The sequence below is a fragment of the Pocillopora damicornis genome, chromosome 2, assembly GCF_964200805.1.
Source record: "Pocillopora damicornis chromosome 2, jaPocDami1.2, whole genome shotgun sequence".
NCBI classification, from domain to species: Eukaryota; Metazoa; Cnidaria; class Anthozoa; order Scleractinia; family Pocilloporidae; genus Pocillopora; species Pocillopora damicornis.
Window position 1 is genome coordinate 31,299,005 of NC_142671.1, and position 23,586 is coordinate 31,322,590.

General features: G+C 36.0%; 3 protein-coding genes across 4 annotated transcripts; all 3 read left to right on the plus strand.

Moving 5' to 3' along the window:
• The first annotated feature begins 504 nt into the window (after window positions 1–504).
• Window positions 505–12,522, plus strand: LOC113674094 (uncharacterized). Of its 2 annotated transcripts, none has more exons than XM_089195899.1 (16): window positions 505–670; window positions 1,374–1,549; window positions 2,104–2,222; window positions 2,657–2,787; window positions 3,064–3,146; window positions 3,339–3,461; window positions 3,736–3,829; window positions 4,334–4,425; window positions 6,125–6,159; window positions 6,613–6,759; window positions 6,899–6,970; window positions 7,276–7,395; window positions 7,846–7,968; window positions 8,479–8,608; window positions 9,721–9,839; window positions 10,767–12,522. In XM_089195899.1, the coding sequence occupies exons 1-16, from the start codon at window positions 667–669 to the stop codon at window positions 11,785–11,787; spliced, it is 2,589 nt and encodes an 862-aa protein (XP_089052025.1). In that variant the 5' UTR covers window positions 505–666; the 3' UTR covers window positions 11,788–12,522. The 2 variants fall into 2 exon arrangements, with proteins under 2 accessions (XP_089052025.1, XP_089052026.1); XM_089195900.1 differs by having other exon boundaries at window positions 9,724–9,839.
• A 745-nt stretch (window positions 12,523–13,267) lies between these two features.
• LOC113674096 (solute carrier family 68 member 1) lies at window positions 13,268–19,771 on the plus strand. The gene is made up of 7 exons (XM_089195901.1): window positions 13,268–13,565; window positions 14,077–14,156; window positions 15,225–15,266; window positions 15,862–16,260; window positions 17,238–17,358; window positions 17,917–18,185; window positions 18,853–19,771. Exons 1-7 carry the CDS (start codon window positions 13,419–13,421, stop codon window positions 19,283–19,285), a joined length of 1,491 nt encoding a protein of 496 aa, XP_089052027.1. The 5' UTR covers window positions 13,268–13,418; the 3' UTR covers window positions 19,286–19,771.
• A 1,170-nt stretch (window positions 19,772–20,941) lies between these two features.
• LOC113674073 (E3 ubiquitin-protein ligase TRIM71) lies at window positions 20,942–23,286 on the plus strand. Its single transcript, XM_027190540.2, has one exon. It carries the CDS (start codon window positions 21,059–21,061, stop codon window positions 22,493–22,495), a length of 1,437 nt encoding a protein of 478 aa, XP_027046341.2. The 5' UTR covers window positions 20,942–21,058; the 3' UTR covers window positions 22,496–23,286.
• The last annotated feature ends 300 nt before the right edge of the window (window positions 23,287–23,586 follow it).

Sequence of the window (23,586 nt, forward strand, 5' to 3'; positions counted from 1 at the left end):
TTTCCCGGCAATCTTCGCAATTTCTACAATAAATAATGCCTAACTTTCTCATTTACAGCACGTGCACTCGTCCGTTTGAGATTCTTCTCGACTCATGAATAGCCCTTGAACGAGATTGCCGATTTTGAAGTAACGAACGAAAAGAAAAAGAAAGTGATTTTTAAATGTGATAAAATATTCCTTTTTAGGGCAGTCATTATAACCCCCCCTCCCTTTACCCCTACACTGAAAAACCCTCATCCTCCTCCACCCATTTAACATCCTATACCTCTAAGCCTAGAGATAGTACTTGGGTCTTTCCGTCTTAGCCGAGTAAGACTCGTTTATAGGGCTCGTGTAGAGAAAATTATGATAGAGAGCCCTTTTCAGTTTTATTTCCCTTCCTTATCGAATACTTCCGGATATGGGCTAAGGATGTATATGGTGAAGGCATTGGCGAAAAATTTGCAATGCAGCTTGTACTAGAAAGTTGATGAAGTGAAGGATATTCCATGACGGATACATGACAAGCCTAGCTATAGTACTTAGGAGCGTTGCTGACCCGCAGTTGAAGAGCAGCAAGCAACGCAAGCAAATGGCGATAACAATAATGAACGACAAAGAGACGTCAAGGAAGATTATAACAAAGCAGATGAGTCGTTAAGAACAACAAATATCTTAATCGTTATGGGTAAGTGATATACTTTAATTTGATTGGTTTCTTTTCGTTCGACCGCAGATCTTAAACGCGACGTTTCGACTAGCATGTTTACAGCTAGATTTTCTGAAAGGAGTTTTAAAATTCTTGAATTTAGTAGGATATACTTAGGAGCTTAGAGCCACATGTTGCAAGTGTCCTTTACTCAGTAAAGGACGATTTCAAAACTATATAGCCACGAAACTGACTGAAAATGAAAGATTAACAAATAAGACTGCTTAAATTAGATAATAACTCATTTACAAGCGTTCAGTCGCAAGGAATTGTGAATCCTAAGTGGGTGGGGAAGGGGAGGTGGTACATGCAATAGTGTCGGATTGGAAACGAACCTTAATTTGTTTATATCGACAATGTGGACGAAAGAATTAAATCACATTTATGTAATTATCACCAACAAGGTTTGAATAATGATAGAGAGTCCTTTTAAACTAATATGGATAGTTCAGAGGCAACCAAATAAGTGCAGCGCTGTTTGTTAAGGCTAGAAAGTTATTGATGTATGACAACAAATGTTAATAAGGACACCATAAAAAATGAATTGTACACATTGCTTGTTTTGGAAATCTCTCCAAATGATAATAATGTATATTTGTTGAGACTGTTGACTTCCTCATTCAACATAAGTCAATTTTTGACTGAATTCCTGTATGTAAACATATAAATCTTCCAATTGTAGATGACAGCAAAAAGGCATTTATTGATCGGTTTGTGCAATCAGTACTCCACCATGGTCCATCACTGATTACATTGACAAGAGATGAACAAGGAGATGGGCAAGGTTCAGCCACAGACTTCCTTCATCCTGCCACAGAGAACAGTTCTGCCTTGAATTACTTCAAGAACAGGCTTCATGTGAGTATCAGGGTTTTTAAGAGGGTTGTGTGAAAGGTTATGTTCCTTAAGAAGTTTCTCCATTCAACCCCTCAACTGCTAAGAGTGATAAGCATGTAATTTCTCCCAATCCTATCATTCCTGAGTCAAACATTAAAGTCATGAGATTGAAGGAAATGATCACAAACTCAAGATGCTCTTGATTGTTAGACAAATTCTCTTTGTAATCACCATAGGTAATGTGTAGTGCATTGAGAGACAAGAAAAAAGAGTATAGAAGTTAACTATAAATAGCGTGTTCCAATTGAAGAAACAAGACTCAGTACTGACAGATAGAACATCAAGTTTTTATGTAGTGTATGCTTTGGGCATAATGAATTCTCACTAAAATTTTTAGAATGTTATTTAGTTTTTTATTGCCAAACCTATTTTGTCTTGAGGGTGAGAGATTTGAACAATGTTTTGATCACTTCTTGCAAATGACTTGTCTTTATCCTTTTAGTAAGCCAGGGTTAATTTAATCATTAAGTTTTTCAATAAACACTTTCAGTAGTTTATAAATTTATTGCTTTTAGGTAAGCACCCCCATGGATGCTAAAAGTAAATTTTTGGAAGCAATGAGTGAAATAGATCAGAAATCTGGGATGAAAATGGGGATGTACCACTTATCAGATAGTCAGCAAGACATGAAACGGTAATAAAGTATTAAATTGTTGTATGTGTTTTACTAAAATGTACTTTTTAACAAAAGGGTTTCCCTTATTTTAAAGGGAAGGAAAATTGACTTTTTACTTTGCAGCATAAGACCTCCTGGAAAAATTTTCACACAGCCTCATACTTCATTATGCATGCACATCTTATTGGTGATACACTGAATAATAAAGCCCCATATATGGATGCATAATGAAGTATGGGGCTGTGCAGAAATCTTGCTGGCCTCCTTCCCTTGTGCTACTGCTTCTTTCAAAATTTTAGAATTTTTTTAGCATATTTTCCAATAAAATGATTTTTAATGGATATTACTTATCATAAACTAGGTGTTTATTGAATCAGTTTGACATTGACCAATAATTATTTTGTTTTGTAAAAAAAAAAATAATTACCTTTTAACTTATCTAATACATTTAGATGTGAAGATGAAGATTTCCACATCAGAGTAAAACAACTCATTGCCTCCAAGGCTGACTTATTGTTCTCCATGGAAGGAAAGGGTAAATTAAGGAGAGGAATTGACTATGGCATGCATTCAAACCAAGAAGGTAATGTTAGCAAAACACTTAAAACTGAAGAGTCTTTTGGTTCAAACAAGAATATGCTTTTGAACAACTTTGTTTGTTTTGTGTTTTTCTTTCTTCTTTTTGTACGTCCAATTGCTTCATTTTTTCTTATAGATCCAATATTTGTGTTTCAGTATCTTGAAAGATAACCTTACCCTATTTATCAAAGACTTTTTTGTATTCTAAGTATTATGTAATTTTTTTGTATAGGCAGTGTTCTCTTGTGTACATGAATTAAATTTTTTTTTTCATTTTCAGTGTTAGATCTCTATGCTGATGCACCTCCTCTTGAAACACTAATGGAGGTTCCTTTACATGTCCGGAGGAAACGGCTGTTGAATGTAAGGCCTTACTATAAATTATTTCATTTTCTGATCAGTCTTCCTTTACAAAAGGCTGTTAGAGTTATTTACATCAAAGGACCCTCTATAGGAAGGATACCAAACTAGTGAAATGAAAATTTTTTTTCACAAGAAAAATAATAATTTATTCAGGTTTACACAACTGTAGTGTTTCTTTGTTTTCTATTGCAGTGTTTAAATGAAGGAGACATTGTCATTGGTAAGGTAGCTTTCAAAAGACCATTTGGTATCACAGTGACACTGACTATGCTGGAATTTGGTTGCAAAAGGGATTTCACTGATCTGGATATACAGGTTTATATATTATATATATAGGTTTTATATTACTCCTCTTTTGTTGAACCTGTATTTAGCAGTCAACCTGTATTAAGTAGTCACCCTATCATTCTTTGTGGGCAACCTCTTAAGAGAGGTTTGATCTTTGATAAATTAAGATTGCTGCTTGTAATTTCAAGCTTTCTTGCGTTCAAAATGATTTACATCCCTTGCTAAGAAATTTTAACAGTTGTTTGTCACTGCTGCTTTTTTTCTGTTAAGCAAGTTTTTCTGTACATTTTCACACCCACAGGCCCAGTGTAAGGTATCTGAGTTTAATGATTCAGAAATGTCCAGGGAATACAAAGATCCTACTGATGCTTATCTTGTTGGTGATGTTGTCAGAGGTATGCCATATGTGTGTGGAGGTACATCTTCCTTCTTAGTCTGAGACCTTTACAACCATAATCTTATGAAACTTCAGTTAAAAATAGGGCTCTTAATGTTAAGAATTCTCCTGTAGTCTGAGAGTGAATTTTTTCTTTTCTCAGGTTCAACTCGATCACAAGTATCTTAGTTGGCAGTCATGACTGTATACATATAACTTAACCTGAATCTATAGGCTACATTTTTATAAACAAAGTTTGCATCTGCCTGTGAATGTATAAAAGGTTTAGCCCACCAGCTTTGCTGACTATTTTCAAACTTCAAACTCAATGCAGGGCCTTGATTAGAAAACTTGATATTATAGAAGAAACAAAAGAATAAGCTTTACTTACAATTTATAAGTGTTACTTGTGTGAGATATGCACAACAGTACTATCATTCTTCTATCATTTTAATAAGAGGGAAGCATACAAGCAAAAGTGTTGAATAACCACAGAACGAATTGGGGCTCTTTTGTTTTTCAGGAGTAATCACAATTGTGAATCAGCAAGAGGGGAGAGTCTTCATTTCATTCAAACAATCAAGATTACCTGAAGAACATAAACACTTACATCTGGTAATTTATTGGCATACTTGTTAGATCTTCTTATCAACAATGGTTTTGTTGGTCAAATTTTTTATGAGCCAAGTAGCTCCTACCGCCACACTGTATCCCAGTTTCAGAAGGACAAATTTGCCAAAAGTGTTCCTACTCCTCATAGATGGGATTGGATTTCAGTCCATAGCAGCTGACTTGATTCACCAATTTCTCAAGTTTCTCCAGTCTTTTCTAAGTACCAATTAATACTTCTGACCCTGGTTGTTATATGGTTGGACAATGCCATTCACTAAATAAATATCTACCCATTGGATAGGGCAGTAAATTTTCAAGTGATTTATTCTTGGGATATCATTATCCACCCTTTGAACAATTGGGCCATGGAGGAAATATTCTCCTTCGCAGCTGTTCTTTGGGATGTCACGCAACACTTTCATGGGGGGAGTGTTGCATGACATGACAAAGAATAGCTACAAAGGCAACTATGGATGACGAGGCACCATGGGAGTCAGGTACCTTTTGCAAAAACACAACCCAGTGACATGGCTAGACCACAAACCAGGGCAACTTGATCATTTTTGATAGTATAAATAATTAATATAATGTTATTCACCAGCCAGGAGGTTGGTATGGTGAAAAACTGTGCCAAAGGTCTTGATACCGGCCTTGGTGGTTCTCAAGACAGAGGGCAGAGTTCTTTCCATTATGGACTGATCAAGGCTGGTGAAGAGCATTTTAATTTTTATTCCAAAACCTGATATGATATATAATGCTTGCAAAAAGAACCTGAATAAGGGGGGCTGTAATTATGGCAAGATCCTTCATAATTAGAGCAATTTTTAAGAAATAGATCACATATAAAACAGGCAATGTAAATTAAAGAAAGAGTTTACACTGAAACATTTTTATTTGAATAATGATACAAACAAACTTTGAAAGAGTTTTTTAGTGAAGGAGAAAAATTTTATGTGCGCACTTCTGAATGAACAATAGTACTGGTTTGGCTAACAAACTCAAATTAAATGACGATGACAACGATCTTTTCTTCAAAAACAGTCAGTGATCTTACAGAAAGTATTATTCAAATCCAACAACAACTAATGTACAAAGATTTACCTCTGTTCAGTTTTAAATGGTAAGGAAAGTCACTGTAAGTAAATTTGCTCATTTGTTTCCAATAATGGTATGAGTAAATCTTGTCTTTCTTCTACTGAAAAACTGAAGTCACCTGAGACAATTTTTCTAGACACAAGGGAATTTAATGTGGCTTTTGCTCATTGAACTCCTTAGGTTTCTGTTACACAATTTTACAGTAGAAATGGCCAATGAAATTGGACTCAAAAATTGTGTTTTTAGTAGAACTCAAGGCTTAGCTCAACTTTTTACAACAAACCAATTGTTGTGGATAAATCAGTAATAAACTGGATGAAAGTAACATTAATTACTCAAAATTAAAATAAAAATCTCATATTTTTAAATGTCTGAATTACTTTTTGTGAAGGGATATTAAATTACAAACAGTTTTTACACAGAATCCATAATTCTCCATATTTTTCTCTATGTATTTCATTTGCTCCTGACAAGGAGAGTTTGTGTAACACTAAAAAAAAATCATTTCCTTTAGTCTCATGATCTTGATGTCTCATAGTTTAGCAGTATTACTGTAAGGAGAAACTAGATGCTGGTCACTCTAAGGGTTTGGTTTACTTCCTTCTAGGGTGTTATTGATGATCAAGATATAAGTGTTAAGAGGTATGGTTATTTTTTTTATTTTATAAGTTGTTTTCAATTGGTTTTTCTATCACCCTATTCCCTAAGACATATAATTCATAAAATTATTCTTGAAAAGTATTATTAATATCATAATAAGTTTTTGTGGTCAATTTTGTGTTATGAAAGTTATGCTTTTTTTGTAGTGATGCTGTTCTACTTGCTGATAAGTTCTATTTGAGATCAAATCAACAAACAAATAAATACATTTAGTCATTGCTGATGCACTTCAACATTGGGGAATGTTTAAAGGGGCTCTACCACCTTAAATTGCTATAGAATATGGGAACCTTTTTATCACAGGCAATCAGCACTGTTTACAAAGCAACAAAAACCCTTAAGTACAATACATGCAGCATACCGGTTGAAGAAGGAAACAATGCTGCAGTGAAAATATGATGATAAATAAATAGAAGGTGCTTTGTGTGTTTGCAGGTTACTGAGTGATCCAGAAGGACTGGGGTTTGAAGAACATCTGAAAATGAGCAAAGGTTTTAACAACCCAAGGAATATCGATACACTTATTGATGTACTTGGTATTGATACATCTGCCCCTTGCTCCCTGTTGAGAGGATTCCAAAGGTGTGCTAGACATCATAGCTGTTTTTTCAGAGTTATTTGGCTCTAAAACTCGGATATGTAAATAACAGTACATGTTCTTTAGAATATTTTGCAGAAACACAGTTACCAATGCATTGTTAACTTGGAATTGTTCCTATAGGAGTAACTGTCCTGAAGAGGAATATGCAGAACAGCTAAGAAGACAACAATCTGCCAAGTGGTCAATGGATACGTAAGAAATTTATTATGTAGCTATTACATGGAGCATTAAGTGACTGTAATGTTTTGGAAAAATTCCAGCCATTGTGTGTTTCATTCTTAAAATTGCAGAGCGATTCAGTCCATTAAAGGTGAAAGTATCGATCGATTTTTCAATTTTTCTGTGTTTCACTGAGCAATTTTTTCATTATTCTCTGATGGTGAATGAGGTCTTTTTATTAGTGCTTTACTTTTCTCTTAAACTCAAAGGTCACTACACATTTTTTTCTAAGAAACTATGATGTCAAGTTAAGGGTCTTAAAATTATTTGTTTTGTAGCACTGCCAAGGGAGTGGAACATTTTAAGACAGGAAATTATGACACTGCCTTGAAATACTTCAAGCATGCACTGCAAATTGATGGTAAAAATGTTGAGGCAATGGTGGCACAAGGAGCTCTGTGAGTCAATTACAGTTCCTCTATTTCAGTTTCTCACCTTTTAGAAGTTTATTTTTAATGTTGGTTCCTTTTTCAGTTTCCATGGGTCACTCCTCAATTTGTTTTGGGCTGTATTTCCTTTTTGTTTTTGCAACAGTACATTGCATGTTATCTTGCATGTTACACCTGTTTAGCTCAAGTTTAACGAAGGTCAAAACTTTGCATCAGTTACACATGTTATCCTGTTCTTATCCCAATAATTATTATTTGTCATTTGTGACATTACCCCGATTTAGTCAGTTGATGTAAGTGACAATAGTTGGTTAGAGGCAGTCAAGGTTGATTCAGGCCAAGTAAAAGTTGTTAGAGATTACTGTGAGTTACTTTTGCTTGAACAAATTTTGCCTTTACATGATGAGTTGCATTAACTGTTTGTTTAGGTATTTTTAAGTCAATTCATTGTTTTTTCAGGTTTGCCAACCAAGACCAGCTTACCACTGCTGTTAAGAATTTTAAGGATGCACTAAAAATTTGTCCAAGCCACAGGAATGCCAACAAATATCTCACAGCAACTCTTGTGGAACTTGGAATACAGTTAGTACTAGTGGTCTAGTTTTTATTTAATTTTATTTTTATTTTCTTTTTATCATGATTGGAGATTGATGAAATACAGAATATCTTTAGTTTCAAACCCATGATACCTTCACCACGTGCAGTGAAGGTACCATTCTTATCTTCACTTGTGAATGTGACAAGGTTTTCCTGTTGACTGGGTTAATCAACATAGCAGTTTTACTTTTTACAAAGCATCTTAATTTTTAAGTTACTGACATCACTGAATATTAAATTTAACTTTTCTCTTAGAGGAAAACATTTTTATAACAAGATCTTTTAATTTTATGTCAGAAGTTGAAATAGTTCACTTTTTTCTGTAGCTGCTTCTATGTCACAGTGATCTCTGCATTCTATGTGTATGCTCTTAAAATATTTTTCAAAATTGTTTGGTTTATGCTGTTATACCTACATAATAATTAGAACATTATGTGTCTAATATTCCATATTTTATTCTGCTCTTTTTCTTTTGAACTGTTGATGTATATTCAGACAAGAAAAAGAAAGTCTTTTGAAAGAAGCCATGCAGACTTTCAAAGAAGCACTGGTACTAGATTTTAACCAGAAAACTGCAAAAGAGCATCTGGAAAATTTAGAGCAACAACTTAAACTGATGGAGCAGGTGAGTCACTTGTTTTGGGTAAGAAGTGCCTCAAGTAGCTATTTGCATGTAAGTCAGATATTATCATTTTCCCCAGATGACAATTCTGCATTCAATCTTAATCAAACCTTTTTACCAGGAGGGGGAAAAAACCTATAACTTCAATTTGGGCTCAGAGGCTCTTATTATACTTGTATTTCTCCAAATTTATCAAGCCTTAGTCAGCTGGGACTAGCAAAAATGAAAGTGACCTCAAATTGGCAGTAGTTATGCAAGGAGAGCTTGGGGAGGGTCTTTTTTTCACATGATTTCCCCTGACAACCACAAATTAATGTCATACACCTGTCTTTTTGCTTGACTTCACTGAACAAGAGCCAGAGACAGGCTACAAATTAGAGCACTTAGGGTTTCCTGTTAAATGTGTAATGCATGTTTTCAAACAGTTTTTCATGTTTTCAATTTAAATTCTTGCTAATGCAGTTTTATTTTTTCCTTTCAATTATGGCTGCTGTGGTTCACCCCTTGATTGCTGGATGAATGAAATTGCTGATTTGTGACCCTTGTGTTGTCAATTATTGATCTGCTACAACACTGTGCTTCAACAACTGAATTTCTTCCATGGAATGTTCCATTATTATGGAATGATTTTTATATCTTACTTTGTCTGTTTCCATTGCAATTTGAAATAAAACTATTGAACCACTTTGTCCTGTTGCCATTTATTTCAAATGCTTACTATTATCATATCACTTTTAATTACCACATTATTTTAAATAACTTTTGTTTTCACTTTTTGCTATCATGTTTAAAAATATTTCTATGCCTTTTTTTTTTACTTTAAATTTTACTTTCCATTAATTGTTTTATTTACAACTTTTTCCCTCATGCTATTTTTTCTCTTTAATTCATTTACTTTGCTTTGTGGTGATTTTTTATTTTACTGTTTCTCTCTATCTTTATTTTCTTTTTTATAAATCCTGTTTGATTTTTTATTTTTCCTAACAATTTCCTGCCCTATTTATCAACTTATTCATGTCCAATCACACCATTGGTAATGCACCTGGCACTGTCTTTCTTGATGGTATTTTAACTCACCTGGTTTTTTCCCACCGTGAAATTTCCTGTGGCGCCAGAAGAAATCACAGGCTGCAACAAGGGCTGACAAAGGGCTCAAGAGCAGATTCAGTCATGTGCGAGAGCTCATACTGGAGGAACAAAGTCAGGCAAGGAAGAAACAAAAACGAAAACACAGGTATGGCCAGTGTCTTAATAGTTGTGCATGTGATGGTTCCCATTATTTTCAAGCCAGTTTAATGGTTAAAGTTGTTAATGAAAAAAAATTAGAGAAAACCTTGAACCACACCCAATACATGTACATGCTTCAAAAGATACCTCTTTTTTTTCTTAGATGGCTGAGGCAGTACCAGGGTATTATTCATTTAGTTTACATGGTTCAATACACTGATTTTTAATCAAAGATGTGAGACCATTTCAGTAGGTAGCTGTTAAGATTTTTCAGTTGGGTGTCAGTAATATTTATCAAGCTTTCCAGTTATGAGTATTTTCTTCCTTGGTGACAAGCCCTATCCCTTAACATTTCACAATTACGTTATGATCTGTGTGTTAGGAAAACATTCCTTTTTGCTTGAATAAACACCTGCTCCAGGGAGAGTCAGAAGTCACAAGCCAGGGGTCCTTGCTCTGATAACCACTTCCTGTTTCTTTATTTGAGTCATGTTACTTGCAATCAAGACTTTATTCAAGTTTTAGCTTTTTGCACCTCTAAAATTGAAATAATAAGCCCCAGAAAGCAATAGAGCTTGGTAAAAATTAAGAAGTCAATTGGTATATCAGATTCTAAATAGCCCCAAATTAACCCTTTACACCCAAACATCAGTATGCAAACTCTCCATACCATGCTCTGTACATTTCCCAAGGAGCTGACAAGGAAAATTTGTTTAGCAATCAAGTTTCTTTAGTTGGTGATCATTTCCTTTATTCTCGTAGCCTAAATGTGTGATTAGGGGAAGATATTGACAGGAGAAATTGGATGTTAGTCACTCATTCTGGGTTAGAGGGTTAACAACTGAGGCTTCTTGGAAATACTGACAGAACTTTTTTCTGGTCATTAAGTTTTGTTGTTTCTTATTTAATTTATAATTTTTGTTTTTGTTGATAGAAAGAAGAAAACAGTTGAACATCAGAAGAAGAGAAAGAAAAAGAAAGCAAGAGTGAGAGCTGGACGTCATTCTAAGCAATCATCTAGCTCATCATCTCAGAGCTCAAGTGAATCTTCCAGTAGTGAAAGTGAATCTTCAACACAGTCAAGTGGCAGTGATGAATGGGTGGAAAGTACTGCAGTTGAAAACAAACCTAAAATAGATAAAAAGAAACACAAACATTCTAAAAGACAACAGAGGTTAAGTCAGAATGTGAGAGAAAGTCATGTTCATGCCGACAGGTCAAAAAACAACAAATATTCACGTGAAATTCATCATTGGACTGATTCTGATTTAATAGATGTAAGCAAAAAACCCAGCCCAAGGCAAACAAGACTGAAAGCTGAAGAAAGAGAAAGAAGAAAAAGTCCTCATCCTTTAAAGTCGTCTGTAAGTTCCAGCATTGATGGAGAGAAGGTGAAACAATGTAAAGATGATGAAGAATCAATGGAAAGTAGATCTAGAAAAAGAAAAAACAGTGAGCAAGAGTCTTATAAACAAGAAAGCAAGGATTCAATGTGTTCAAAGAGAGCTCAGTTATCAGATAACAATGGTTCTGCATCATCCAACATCAGTGAGAATTCTATTACAGGAATGCTGAAGAGAATCAGAGAGCATAGTGACAAAAATGACAGGTTGAAGGAGACAAATGCAAGAGAAACCTCGGGTGCTAATTCAAATTATAAGTATGCTGCTGCTACTGACGGAGGAAGTAGAGGAAGAGCACCCAGCTCCAAAAAGGAGAAGAACAATGCTGAGAAAGTTAAAGAAGGCTCTATAACCAAGGCACAAGATGTTAGTGCAGTCCATTTTCCTGACTCAACAGATGCTTATGGGAATGCTAGAAGTTCAAATACAAACACTAAATCAAAATTCCTCCATACACAAAATCAGCATAGTGAGTTCATGTGGGACAGGAAACCATCACTGGTTACTTATGAGGCAAGTTCTGATGAAGAACAAGTCACCTCACACATTTAACAATTAGTCTAAAATATTGTACATGGTGAATTTGTTCAAATGAATCAGGAAGTGATAAGTAAGCCTCCTAAATTTAAATGTTACCAATAATATCACATTTTATTGGGGAGCCTTGAAATGGGGGGGGGGGGGGATTCTTATTGCCTTGTCTGAGGATTATCACAGGAGTGGGTTAGTTTTTATAGAGGGGAAAAGAAAATATCTGGAAAATTAATTTCTGTGGGGACTTCTCACACGCCCCAGCTTTCCACGGCCTTAACCCTTTAACTCTCAAGATCTGATTGTTGATTCTCCCCTCTGGCTGCTACACTTTTCATTGTAAATTGGTTATGAGAATTTGGTGTTTAATCAAGGTAATGTCTTGTACCTGATGAGTTTGAGTATTCTCGTCACCTGTTCGCTGAATAATGTATGGATATTATAGGGAGAAGTTACATGTTAATCACTTGTGAGAGTTGAAAGGTTAAGTTGTCTTGTGAATCCCTTCTCCACTGGTGCACAACTCTAACTTCCTCTACTCTCCTTTCCCATTGAGTTGAGGCAGACATTTGTTATTTGGAAATGTGTAGGTTAAGAATGGATGGGTATTGGTCTCCTGTACAATGTTAGACAAAAGTAGACAAAAATTATAAGAAGCCCATTTACTCTCTGAACCATAACTGTCAAAAAAGTCAGAACCAGTATTAGATTCACTAATAACTGATGGCCTCTAAATAAATATTTTATTTTGATCTACATCAGAGTTTTATTGTGTTGTGTTTAAAAGATAACACCCTTCTTATTAACCAAGCATGAGGGCTATTCAGGGGAACTGGCCTGTTGTCATGGTAGTAAGAGGTGAACACAGCAAGGTCTGTACAAAAACAATTGAAGGCCAATATTCCTCAGTATAGCTTGAGTAAGTGAGGTTAGTGGTTCATTATATGGCACTGGGACCAAACTTTTTTATTTTTAATTTTCGGGCTTTCGCAACCAAAAATACACGGTATACGAACCTGACCATTCAGGTGGAAACAGTCCATATGGCAAATTATGGACCAAGTATGAACCAATCAGAACCCTCAGATCTACCTCAGGACTAACTTGACATATAACAATGCCAGTTATTTGTTAATTGCAATGTAGTGGCCATGTTGCCACCTCAGTCATCCTTGTTCCTTCTTTGTTTTTTATTACCTCTTGAGAATTTTGCCCAAAAGATTTCTGCACCACAGAAAAAGATGAATTATTTTACAATTCTTTTTTTAAGCTCAAAGGGCATCTGAATGGGTCAATTTGAAGGATGGTGTGTGACTAGACAAATTATAATTTTTTTAGCCATTTCTTTGATGAGTCAAGTCTTAAATTAATCCACAGTCGTTAAGTATGAGTTAAAAGCTTATTTCTTTCAAAAAGAATTGAGAAAGTTAAAATATAGACCTCTACACCTCCTCTCCCCTCCCCCTCAAAATTTCGTTCCTCTTGGCACCATTTCCTCTTTTGGCTTAGCAACCTGGCAATATTTACGTAGTGACTTCCAGTAAGTCAGAACCCTTTAATGTTTTACAGGATGATTACGGAGACCGGTAGTTTATAATTTTAACGCCTTAGAACGGGAGAAAGTTATTTATTTTGATTATCTAGCGAACAGAATGTACCACAGGACACTTGCAGTTCGTTTAGCATATGGTTCCATGTCGCTTTTCATAGCGATTCTCCACAATGTGTTCCTTCTGTATTACGTAGACATATTTGTTTCCGTTTACAAAATTGATCGTAATTCTTTTTGGCTCGGAGAGGTAAGAATATTCTTTTTTATGCTATTATGTTAATTTGGAGTCAGTTGATATTTTGTTATTTAAATAGCATAGGTTTTCTTTTGTTTTTAAAAATCAGATATAAATAACCAATAAAATCTCGTACCCAATCACGTACTCTGGGATTCGTAATATTGAGATTTACTCAAATGTAGAATCAGTCAAACCCTTTATAACTTAAAGGTGATGAGCACTGTTTAAAAAAGAATAAAAGAAATCGATAGATTTTCAAGGTTAAAATGTAAGGGTTAAAATTAGCGATTTAGAGTTTCATTATGTGAATATTGTTGCTATATACATGACTCCGACTTCGCAAATTTGCCTTGGTCAGAGAAAAATTGAGAGCCAAGACTACAAAAGTGCTGGAGGGGAATTTCTGCCAGCAATCCCGACTAATTTTTCAGTCCTTTCAAGCACTTCATAGCACTGCTTTCAAGACATATAAACTGTTTTCACCTGAAATGAATTAATCTTCTTTGGTTTGTCCATGTAGGCAATATTTCTAGTATGGAATTCTCTGAATGATCCACTTTTTGGCTGGCTGAGTGATCACAGAGCCCTTGGGAAAAATCAGTAAGTTAAAGATATTTTTAAAATAAAGCCATCAAGGGTCAGTTACTTTCTTAGTAATTTTTACTCTAAAGTCTAGTTTGAATTTGAGTCAGTCTTAACTTGTACCCAAAGTCAAATTACTTTTAGTAATAGATACTCAGATGTGGAACCCTTTTTCATAAAACTCAAACCAGGTGAAAAGAATAACCCCTCAGTATAAATAAATACAGTTCAGAGTGGATAAGAACCTTTTATTTTAAGACATGTAGAATACCTCTGATGTTTTAATACAAGTAATTCAACTTCTCTTTAAACCTTGTTTGCTATATATGAAAATGTTTTTGGGACTAAAATATAATGACATGCTTATTATTGCCTAAGGATATTTGTATCATTCTAGACCCCATTATTCAAAGAGCAGATAATGCTATCTAATGGATAAATTGCTTATAGTTAAAAAAAAAACCATACCACACTACCCACTGGCTAAAGATTTATCCAGTAGATAATGCTATTCACCCTTCACACAACTGGGATCTCACCTGGTTTTAGTTGTTCAACTGTTAGATGACTTCACTTCACTTCATGTTAGATGACTGTTTACATTAAGAAGATTAGTTTTGAATCATAGAATTACAAAGGCATGCATTGGCAGAAAGGTCAAATGCAAATTGTTGTGAGAGCAACATGATTATGTGCAGTATTTCATATGTATAGAGGAGGTTTAACCCCTTTCACTCCCAAGATCTCATCAATTATTCTCCCTACTATGTGCTGTATAATTCTTATTATGTTAGTTTGGAGAATTTGGTGTTGGATCAACTAAAATTCTCCTAGTTACTATTCTTCTTTGTTCTCATCACTTGTCTGCTTTATATTGTATTGACACTGTAAGGAGAAATTCCCTCTTGATTACTCATGAGAGTTAAAGGGTTAAGCATAGCAAAGAGAGCTTCTGTTCAGATCTAAAAATTCCATTAAGAGCTCCTGATTGGTGCTACATATGAGTAAAAGATCACAGTTGCTATAAAATTAAAAAGAAAATTGAAGTCAAATGTTTATTTGGAAAATATTTTGTTCCTTTTTAAGGTCAAGCCTGAGCCAATCAGAGATTGTACAAAAACGTTTTAGGTGAGTTGATCACTTGGTGATCATATTTTTTTGAAGCTCTATTTCTCTTCTCACTTGTCATGAAGAAAAAGGGCATTGCAAGAAAAATACTCTATGAGGAAGAGAAAAACAGTGTATAACTGTAATTTTAATTATTTGAAACAATGATAGTAATAACAGTAATTGTAATACTGATTACAGAAATAATATTGATAATAATTATAGTGATTAGTTTTGTACTGTGTAAAATTTTAATGGGTGGGTTTGGAGTTGCTGAAACAGGCTTAGGATGTCACCTAACAGACTGTCACCCTAACGTCAGCAGGGATATTCTCGATACTGTTTTATATACATTTCCTAAGGTGTTGACAAGGAGAATTTGTGTAGCAATCAAGAGCTTCTTTAGGGTTGGTGATCATTTGCTATATTCTTGTGATATTGGAGGGAGAAAGTAGGTACTAATTAGATGCCTTCAGGTGTCAAAGGATTAGGAGAATCATGTAATGTTGTGTTCATCAATCCCTCTAGATTTCTCCCTTGTTTTCCCACTTTAAGGATTCTCAGTTTTCAACTATTATTTAAGCTAACAGGAGACCCTTCTTTTTTTATTTCACAGGTCACTTATAACATATGGACCACTGTTTACACTTGCTTTCTTTTGCATATGGTTTCAGTGGTGTCATCCATCAATCCAGTTTGTTATCTGTCTGTGTTTGTACGATGGTTTCTTAACAATGATTGACTTGAACCATCTGGCATTGCTTGCTGACTTGGCTTTGTCATCAGAAGATCGGACTGCCCTTAACTGGTACTGCTCAGTGTTCAGTGGATGTGGTTCAATGTCTGTGTTTCTATCATATCGGTTTTGGGATAGAGACAACATGGGGCCATTTCATGTCTTCTGTGCTATACTAACCATCTTCTCCTTAACTGGATTTCTGGTCAGTTCATTTTTGCTTAAAAAGCATTTTGCCACCAAGAAGGTGAAAGTGGACACTCCTGACATGGAAGAAAGGCAAGTCTGAATTAAATACTGTAAAAGTTCTTGTGGTGCACATTCTACAAACTAAGTTAAATGTAGTTGCAGCAGTGCTTCAATGGAAAGTCAGTCATTTAAGTATGACCCTTTCTTAAAAAACAACAAGAATACTTTGTCAGTTACAATTATATTAGAATGTAAACAGCATACTCAGTTTGTTGGGTTGTCATCATCATCACCACTTTTATGTATTTGTGCATTTCTTTTTTTGGTCATCTTAAAACAAAATGCCTTACAGGGCTAGGGGCCATTGAAGGGAGGTGGAAAGATGTAAATGTTAAATACTTAATTGTTTCAGATGACTGTTTGACACTCAAAGACATGTGATGCTTCTTTCTAGGAATGATTATTTCTCTCCACAAATGTCTCACAGTTCAATTTTTTTTTTCTTGATTCAGAACTTCTCAAACCATGTTCCCTTCGACTTCCCTTTCGATAAGATCTCTTAACATTTTCTGAGACAAAGAACTGAAATTTTATGATGTAAATGCAGAGAGTTGTAACCTGAGTTTGACCCAAGAAAAGAAACAATCCTCAGAAAAAATATTCTCTACAAGTAGATGTTAGCTTTAACCCTTTAACTCCAAAGATCTCATTAGTAATTCTCCTTACTGTTTGCCATAAAGTTCCTGACGATGTTAGTTTCGAGAATATGATATTGGATCAACTAATAATCTCCTAATTAACATTTTTCTTTATTCTCATCACTTGTCTGCTTGATATTGTATTGATATTGTAAGGAGAAATCCTGTCTTGATCACTCATGGGAGTTAAAGGGTTAATCTGTATTTTGCAAATTCATTGTCTTCTGTGGTCACATCTGTATTTTGCTCTGCATGGTTAGAGTACTCCAGGGACAAGTGATACAACTTTTGTATACTATATTTAATTTTTTTTTATGTATTTGTTTGGTTACTCTCTGTATATTGTAATTCTGAAACTTTGTTTTACAGGAAAGACATTCAAATTTCCACCGAGTCAGAGGCTGATCAGACTCTTGAGCTAAAGATTTTTGTCAAGCAATTGATGAATCATTCAAACTTTATCTGGTTTGCTCTCATGAACTTAATACAAGTGAGTACCTATGAAAGAAAGACTTCATGAAAACACGAACCACACTCAAAATCTCGAGTTTCCCCAATTATTGGGAGGGACCTAGAAATAACATTTGAAACGGGAAAGAAATGAAGGAAAGATACTCTTAATTTCCAAAGCTGTAATTCCCCATTGATACAAAGAACCGCTTTCAAATAAACAAAAATGGCTTGATGAAAAAATTTATTTATTTAATTTAAGTTATTTCAGAGCCCTTTTCGTAAACAATGTCATAACGCAGCTCATAAATCAACAATGAACCCATAGAATTTCCCCGTAACACAAACATTTTGCTATGCATAATGGCGATTGCCATACCATGCCCATTATTTCAAACTTTAATCCAATGGTCGACGCACGTGTGAAAATCGTTAAACTGCAAATAGGAAAGTGGTTTCTTTGAGCGCTCTGAATATAGTTAGTCGGAGCGTGGGAAAACTGTATCCAGCCGCCTTAAGTGCAAACTTGGCGATGAAGTTCAAAGGGTTTCCTTTAGAGTTGAAGACCTAAAACTGACTGGCTTTCTCTCTCTTGCAGGTGTTTCACTGCCATTTTAACAGTAACTTCTTTCCTCTGTTTCTCGACAAGCTACTGGGAGACTCAATTTCTCCTCAGACAGGCGCCATTTTGTTGGGTGTGTCCTTTGTTGCTCCTCATATCAACAACCTATATTTCCTGGGTCTTTGTCGTCGCTTTGGAGTGTACACTGTAATCAAGTGGCTGTTTTACGTTAAGCTTTCTCTTAGCGTGATCATGCTCATGGTCGGTCCCAATTGGCCTGGTTTGCTTTGTTTTTACATAGCGAGGTAAGATCCTGTTGCCACTGACAGAAGTTCTTGGTGTACGAGTCTTGATCGAGTTGTGATTTTTTGTTCACATGAAGACCGAGCCGAAGTTGTAAACAAGTACAGCATTATCTGTTAGAGCATATGAAGTTGCAGCTTGCGATCTCCTGTTTAAAGTCCGTTGTCGAGGACTGAATAACGTTAGATTTGATGCTCTCCTGCGTTGCTGAAGATTGCGGTACAAAGACCTTAAAGTCCCTCTCTATGACATTAAGATCACTGTCTCTTTGTTTTTCTGCAGGCAACTGCTTTCATAATTATACTTAAACTGATTGATTCAAGCTCATCTTTAGAAACAAATATCTGTAGTCACTTCGGGCCGGTTATTTACACGTGGTTTAACCCAAACCGCGGTTTCCACGCAAGCAGTGGGTCTCAGCGATTTTTTATATAAGAGTTGATTTGATAAAATAAATGTCATTCCACTATTAGCCTTAAGTCCTCTTGACACTGTTCACAAAAATAAATATTCAAGTAAACGGTTCGGCTAAACTGAAGATGGCTTAGAGCGCAGTTTTGTTAAAAAAAAGGTGTTGAAGTAACCGTCCCATTCAGTTTTACTTATAACAGGTAGAGCCCCTTAATTAAGAGATGACTGATTAACTGATTAGTGTTCGTTGTATTTCAGTAATCGCGTTTTCACCGAGGGAACATGCAAACTTCTTAATCTGATCATCAGTGACCTCGTGGACGAAGACTTCGTTCTTCACAATCGTAAACAAGCTATATCAGCGCTGATATTTGGAACTTCTGCACTCTTCTCCAAGCCTGGCCAAACACTAGCTCCTCTGATAGGAACATGGCTTCTGGCGAAACAAACAGGCCATTCTCTCTTTTACTCAGACGATCTTTGGGCGTCTTCATCCACCGACAGAACTAGTTTCCACGACAGTGCAAATAGCTCTTTACGCTGGGGCTGCTTTTATGTACTTGTTTACGTGCCTATTGCGTGCGCGTGTATTCAGATCCTCGCGTGGACGAGGTTTAAACTTCACGGAAGCAGATTGCAATGGGTAAAACAAATGCGCGAAGGACGCTGGTTCCCTTTTGCAGAGGTTTAGAAAATTTTAGAAAAAAAGAGGGTTTTAAGTAATATGCTGTAAATAAAACCAGAGAAATTGTACTGGCGAACAAGGGGAAACGTAGCTGTTATTTGAAAATTAAAGGACTCAGTAAGGGCCTATTTACACGGTACGACTTTGTCGCATGCGACAAGCTTACGACAGGCTTACGACACGAATTGTTTCGTGTAAATCAAACCTACAACTCGCTTACGACTCTTAAGTCATGTCGTAGGCCTGTCGTAAGCTTGTCGCATGCGACAAAGTCGTGCCGTGTAAATAGGCCTTAAGGAGTCAAATCAAATAGGCGCAAATGGAGCCAGCGCACTGGGTTTTCAGGCGTTTTTTGCTCTCCGTTGTGTTGTTATTTCTGAGAAATGAATTATGAAAGAGAGGGAAACAAGTTATTTCTTATCAAGATAAATATATTTTGGAAATTCTTGTTATAAATAGAAGGGTATATAGAATACAAAATATCTTGATGAACACAGTAGTTTTTCTTTAAACATCGTGTTTGATTCTCTCGGTTTTTTGTAGAGGGGTAAGTTTCTAAACAAACTGTGGTGCTGCGTCGGTAGGAGAGTGTAACAAGGAAATTTGGTATTATCAACTGAGTTGATAACGTCAATTGGCCAAGGTAAAGAATTTCAAAGCTGACGTTTCGAGCGTTGGCCCTTCGTCAGAGCGTAGGACGCCGGTCAATTTGCTCGTTCTGACGAAGAGCTCACGCTCGAAACGTCAGCTTTGAAACTCGTAATGGTGGCCAATTTATGTTGTCAACTCAGTTAATAATAGCAGTTATTTTTGTATTGGACGTTCGTAAGTAACTATGACAGACACATAAAGCCAGGAATACGTGACTGAGTCGGTGAACAACCTTTACTACAGAAGATGGGTTTACTAAGTTTGAGGAATCCTTTTAATCTTGAAACCTCTGTGCGACGCTTTTTGATCGAGTGGATTATCACTGACCCACTGAAGTGAACATTATGCTAATTATTCCTACGATTTTAAAACACAGTTGACCAAGTTTTGATTTGGTCTAGTTTTACATCTGATTGGGTGGATGCTGGAGAAATCAGAACACGCGGTAGCTTCCTATCAACCAGTTGATCACGGAATTTAGTGGAAAAACTAACGCAATCCCGTATCCCTTTCGATATAATACTGAACAGTTGATCAATCTAGGTGTTGAATCAGCACCAAACGAGAAGGGCTGCCTAACGATTTCCAGTTAACTTCCATTGGCTAATGCCACAAGTTACATAAGGCTTTTATGTTTGTTTTCTTCTTTAACTTTTTCTATCCATCTCGTAATTTGTGACTATTTTTCACGTGAGCGTAGCCCGGATTAGCTAAAACTAAATCACTTTATCTACCTTGCTTGAACTGATCTGCACAAAGCAGGTTTTTCGTTGACCACTAAAAACACGAAACGTTTTATTTAAAGACAGTAATTGACAAGCACAAGAAAAATCGTGTTCATTTCCAGTCTCTACCTCTTGCCACAGTTCAAGCATAGTCTTAAAGTGGAACTAAAGTGAAAGAGTTAAGAGCTTTAACCACAATTAAAGATTCCAACATCCAACCAAAGATTTTAAGTAAGCTAGCGTGGTTGTATGATAAAACTGAAAAAACTTAGATATGTTGCGCCCTGGCGGTGAAATGTCTTTGAAAAATCCGGTTTAGTTGGGAGACCAACTTAAACTCAGGGAAAGACAGAGGACTGAAGAGCCTGGAAACTAGCAAGAGGACGAGAGCTAAGTCAGAAAAATGGCGACTGCCCAGCGAAGAAGGGAAGATACTTCACCTTATCAAAGGTTGGAAAAAGAAGCCGAGTGCCTATTGTGTCACCAAACAGTAGAGGAACCTAAACAACTACCTTGTAACCACTCGTTCTGCCTTAAATGTCTCAACAGACAAGCAGTGGATGCAACAGTTGACGGGAGATCAGACATCATCTGCGTTGCTTGTCGATCGTTTGTCAAGATTCCCGGCAAAGGTACATTTGACGAACTTCCAACTCCTTTCTACCTCAACAGACTAGCAGAAGTTGTTTCCATTGCAGCCTCCGATTCTTGCGAGAAAACCTGCGGGATGTGCAACCAGAGCAAAACCTTGCGTTGCTACTGTTTCGAGTGCCAGAAATTTATGTGTGAATCTTGTGAAAACAATCGTAAGTGTGGAACTTTAGCCCAATCTCATCGTACCATCCTGATCCAGGATCTCACAGAACAAGATTTTGAAAGAATCATCCGAAGACCTGTCATGTGTAAAACAGAAAAACACGAGAAACTAGTTGTAGAATTTTATTGTCACGACTGCAAAGTTTGTATTTGTAAACTATGCGTGATTGAATTTCACAATATTCATGATGTCGAAGGCATCGAGCAAGCCTCAGAGAAAAGCAAAGTGAACGTGATGGATTCTGTTAAGAAGCTCAAGAATGTATTGAGTGATTGTGAAACAGAGATTGAGAGACGTAAAAAGGGTGCTCTTAGAATGGAACGTAACATAAAGGCAGTTGAAGAGGAGGTTCACAAGAACGTTGAAGAACTTATCATGAAACTGAGGTTATATGAACAGGAAGCTCTCGCAACGTTACAAAACCTGGGAAATAAAAATCAAAGTGCCTTTAAAGAGCAACAAGAAAAAAATGAATCACGATTAGCAATGTTGAAAGATTTTCTTTCCTATGGGAAAACGGTGTTGCAAAGTGATTTGCCCCTTCCAGTTCTGGATGAGCACTTCACCTTTGTAGAACAGTTTGGACAGACTTTACAGGTTGAAGATGAGGATAGTTTTGAACCACTTCATGTTGATTATGTCCCAAACGAGGAATTTACGGAAGTATTGAAGGCTAGTTTAGGTAACATTGTTGTTCGTTCCACAGACATGACAAGATCTGTGCTTGAGGGAAACTTCTCAAAGACAGTGATGAAAGGGGAGGAGACTTGCTTCACAATCATTACAAGAAATCAAGATGGAGAGAGTATCTATTGTGAAGATGATTTGGTTGTTGTCAATATTTCTACCTCTACAGAGGAAGAGTTATATAAAGAAATAGAAGACAATCAAAATGGTAGTTACAAAGTGACCTGCATCCCACAAAGTAGTGGCAAGCACAAGGTATCCGTGGAGATTAATGGTGAACCACTGGCTGGGAGTCCGTGGACATTTGATGTAATCTCACCTGGTGATCTCACTTGAGTTATATTTTTTCCTTTATAACAATAAGAAAATGTCTATGAGGCATCATTGTACATTTGCTTAACTATGGAAGGTACCTATAGTTGAAATACAATGTGTATAGTGGAAAAACAAGGTTCTGCTTAATTTACTATGCTTGAGGTTCCATATTTTTAATAAACAAAATATAGAAATTTATTGCATGGCAAGGTATTCCTAAAGTAAATCCAAGTATTCTGACCTGGTCTGTATTTTGCTATACAGCCCATTTCCATGGAAACAGTCATAAGGCATGGTACTTCTGGTCATAAAAGCTGGAAAATTTAAATTAAACAAGTTTGGTCTGAGTGCCATATAATAAACTACTTACTAAACTCACTTGCTTGATGCAAACTGGGGAATATTGAATCTTGGTCATTTTCATGTGTACCCTAGTACACTTGATACTGCCATGACCTTGAGCCAATATTCCCCAGAATGGCCCCAGCACTTGGCAAGTAAGAAATTAACATAGATAGATAGACTTGAGTCTAGTTCTTTCTGTAGAATAAGAAATGAATCACTGAAATACTCCAAAACATTTGAGTCATAATATTTTCAAAAGAATCATTAGGCATTTGTATAGTACTGTTACCTGTAAACAGGCATTTTCATATCAAAATGTAGTCTCAATTAGTTAGCTATTAATACGAGACAGAAAAAAAATAGTATTACATTAAGTTGGAATAAGTCCCAAAATTTTGCTATCTGTTAAACCAGGGTTAAAGAGCAATTTTCAATTACAGGTGGAAAGAAATATAGTGGTTTTGCTATCCTTTGTTTTTTGCTAGTTTTAGCCAGAAAACCTACTCCACTCGCTCAACCAGTCAGATTCAAGACTACAGCCGCCCGCGCCAAGTTTTCCTACTTAAAACTACATTGGTTTCCAGACCCTTGGTCGGCAAAGTAACCCAGTAATTGCAGTAATGAACGAAGAAGCCCAATGTTGGTAACGAGATAAATTTGAGTGTTTTCTTCGATCCCCTGAAGGAGATCTTATCACAAATACCACACATCAAAAGAATCTCATTTTTACCTATGGACAAGATTACGGGAAACAAAAAACGACTAGA

Excerpts from the sequence above, each read along its gene's own strand:
- LOC113674094 (XM_089195899.1), top strand. Across the intron at positions 3,462-3,735 it reads TCACTGATCTGGATATACAG|GCCCAGTGTAAGGTATCTGA; the intron begins GTTTATATATTA and ends TCACACCCACAG. Across the intron at positions 6,760-6,898 it reads CTGTTGAGAGGATTCCAAAG|GAGTAACTGTCCTGAAGAGG; the intron begins GTGTGCTAGACA and ends TTGTTCCTATAG.
- LOC113674073 (XM_027190540.2), top strand. The coding sequence starts at position 21,059 with ATGGCGACTGCCCAGCGAAGAAGGGAAGATACTTCACCTTATCAAAGG.
- LOC113674096 (XM_089195901.1), top strand. The coding sequence starts at position 13,419 with ATGTACCACAGGACACTTGCAGTTCGTTTAGCATATGGTTCCATGTCG. Across the intron at positions 16,261-17,237 it reads ACTCCTGACATGGAAGAAAG|GAAAGACATTCAAATTTCCA; the intron begins GCAAGTCTGAAT and ends TTTGTTTTACAG. Across the intron at positions 18,186-18,852 it reads CTTTGTTTTTACATAGCGAG|TAATCGCGTTTTCACCGAGG; the intron begins GTAAGATCCTGT and ends GTTGTATTTCAG.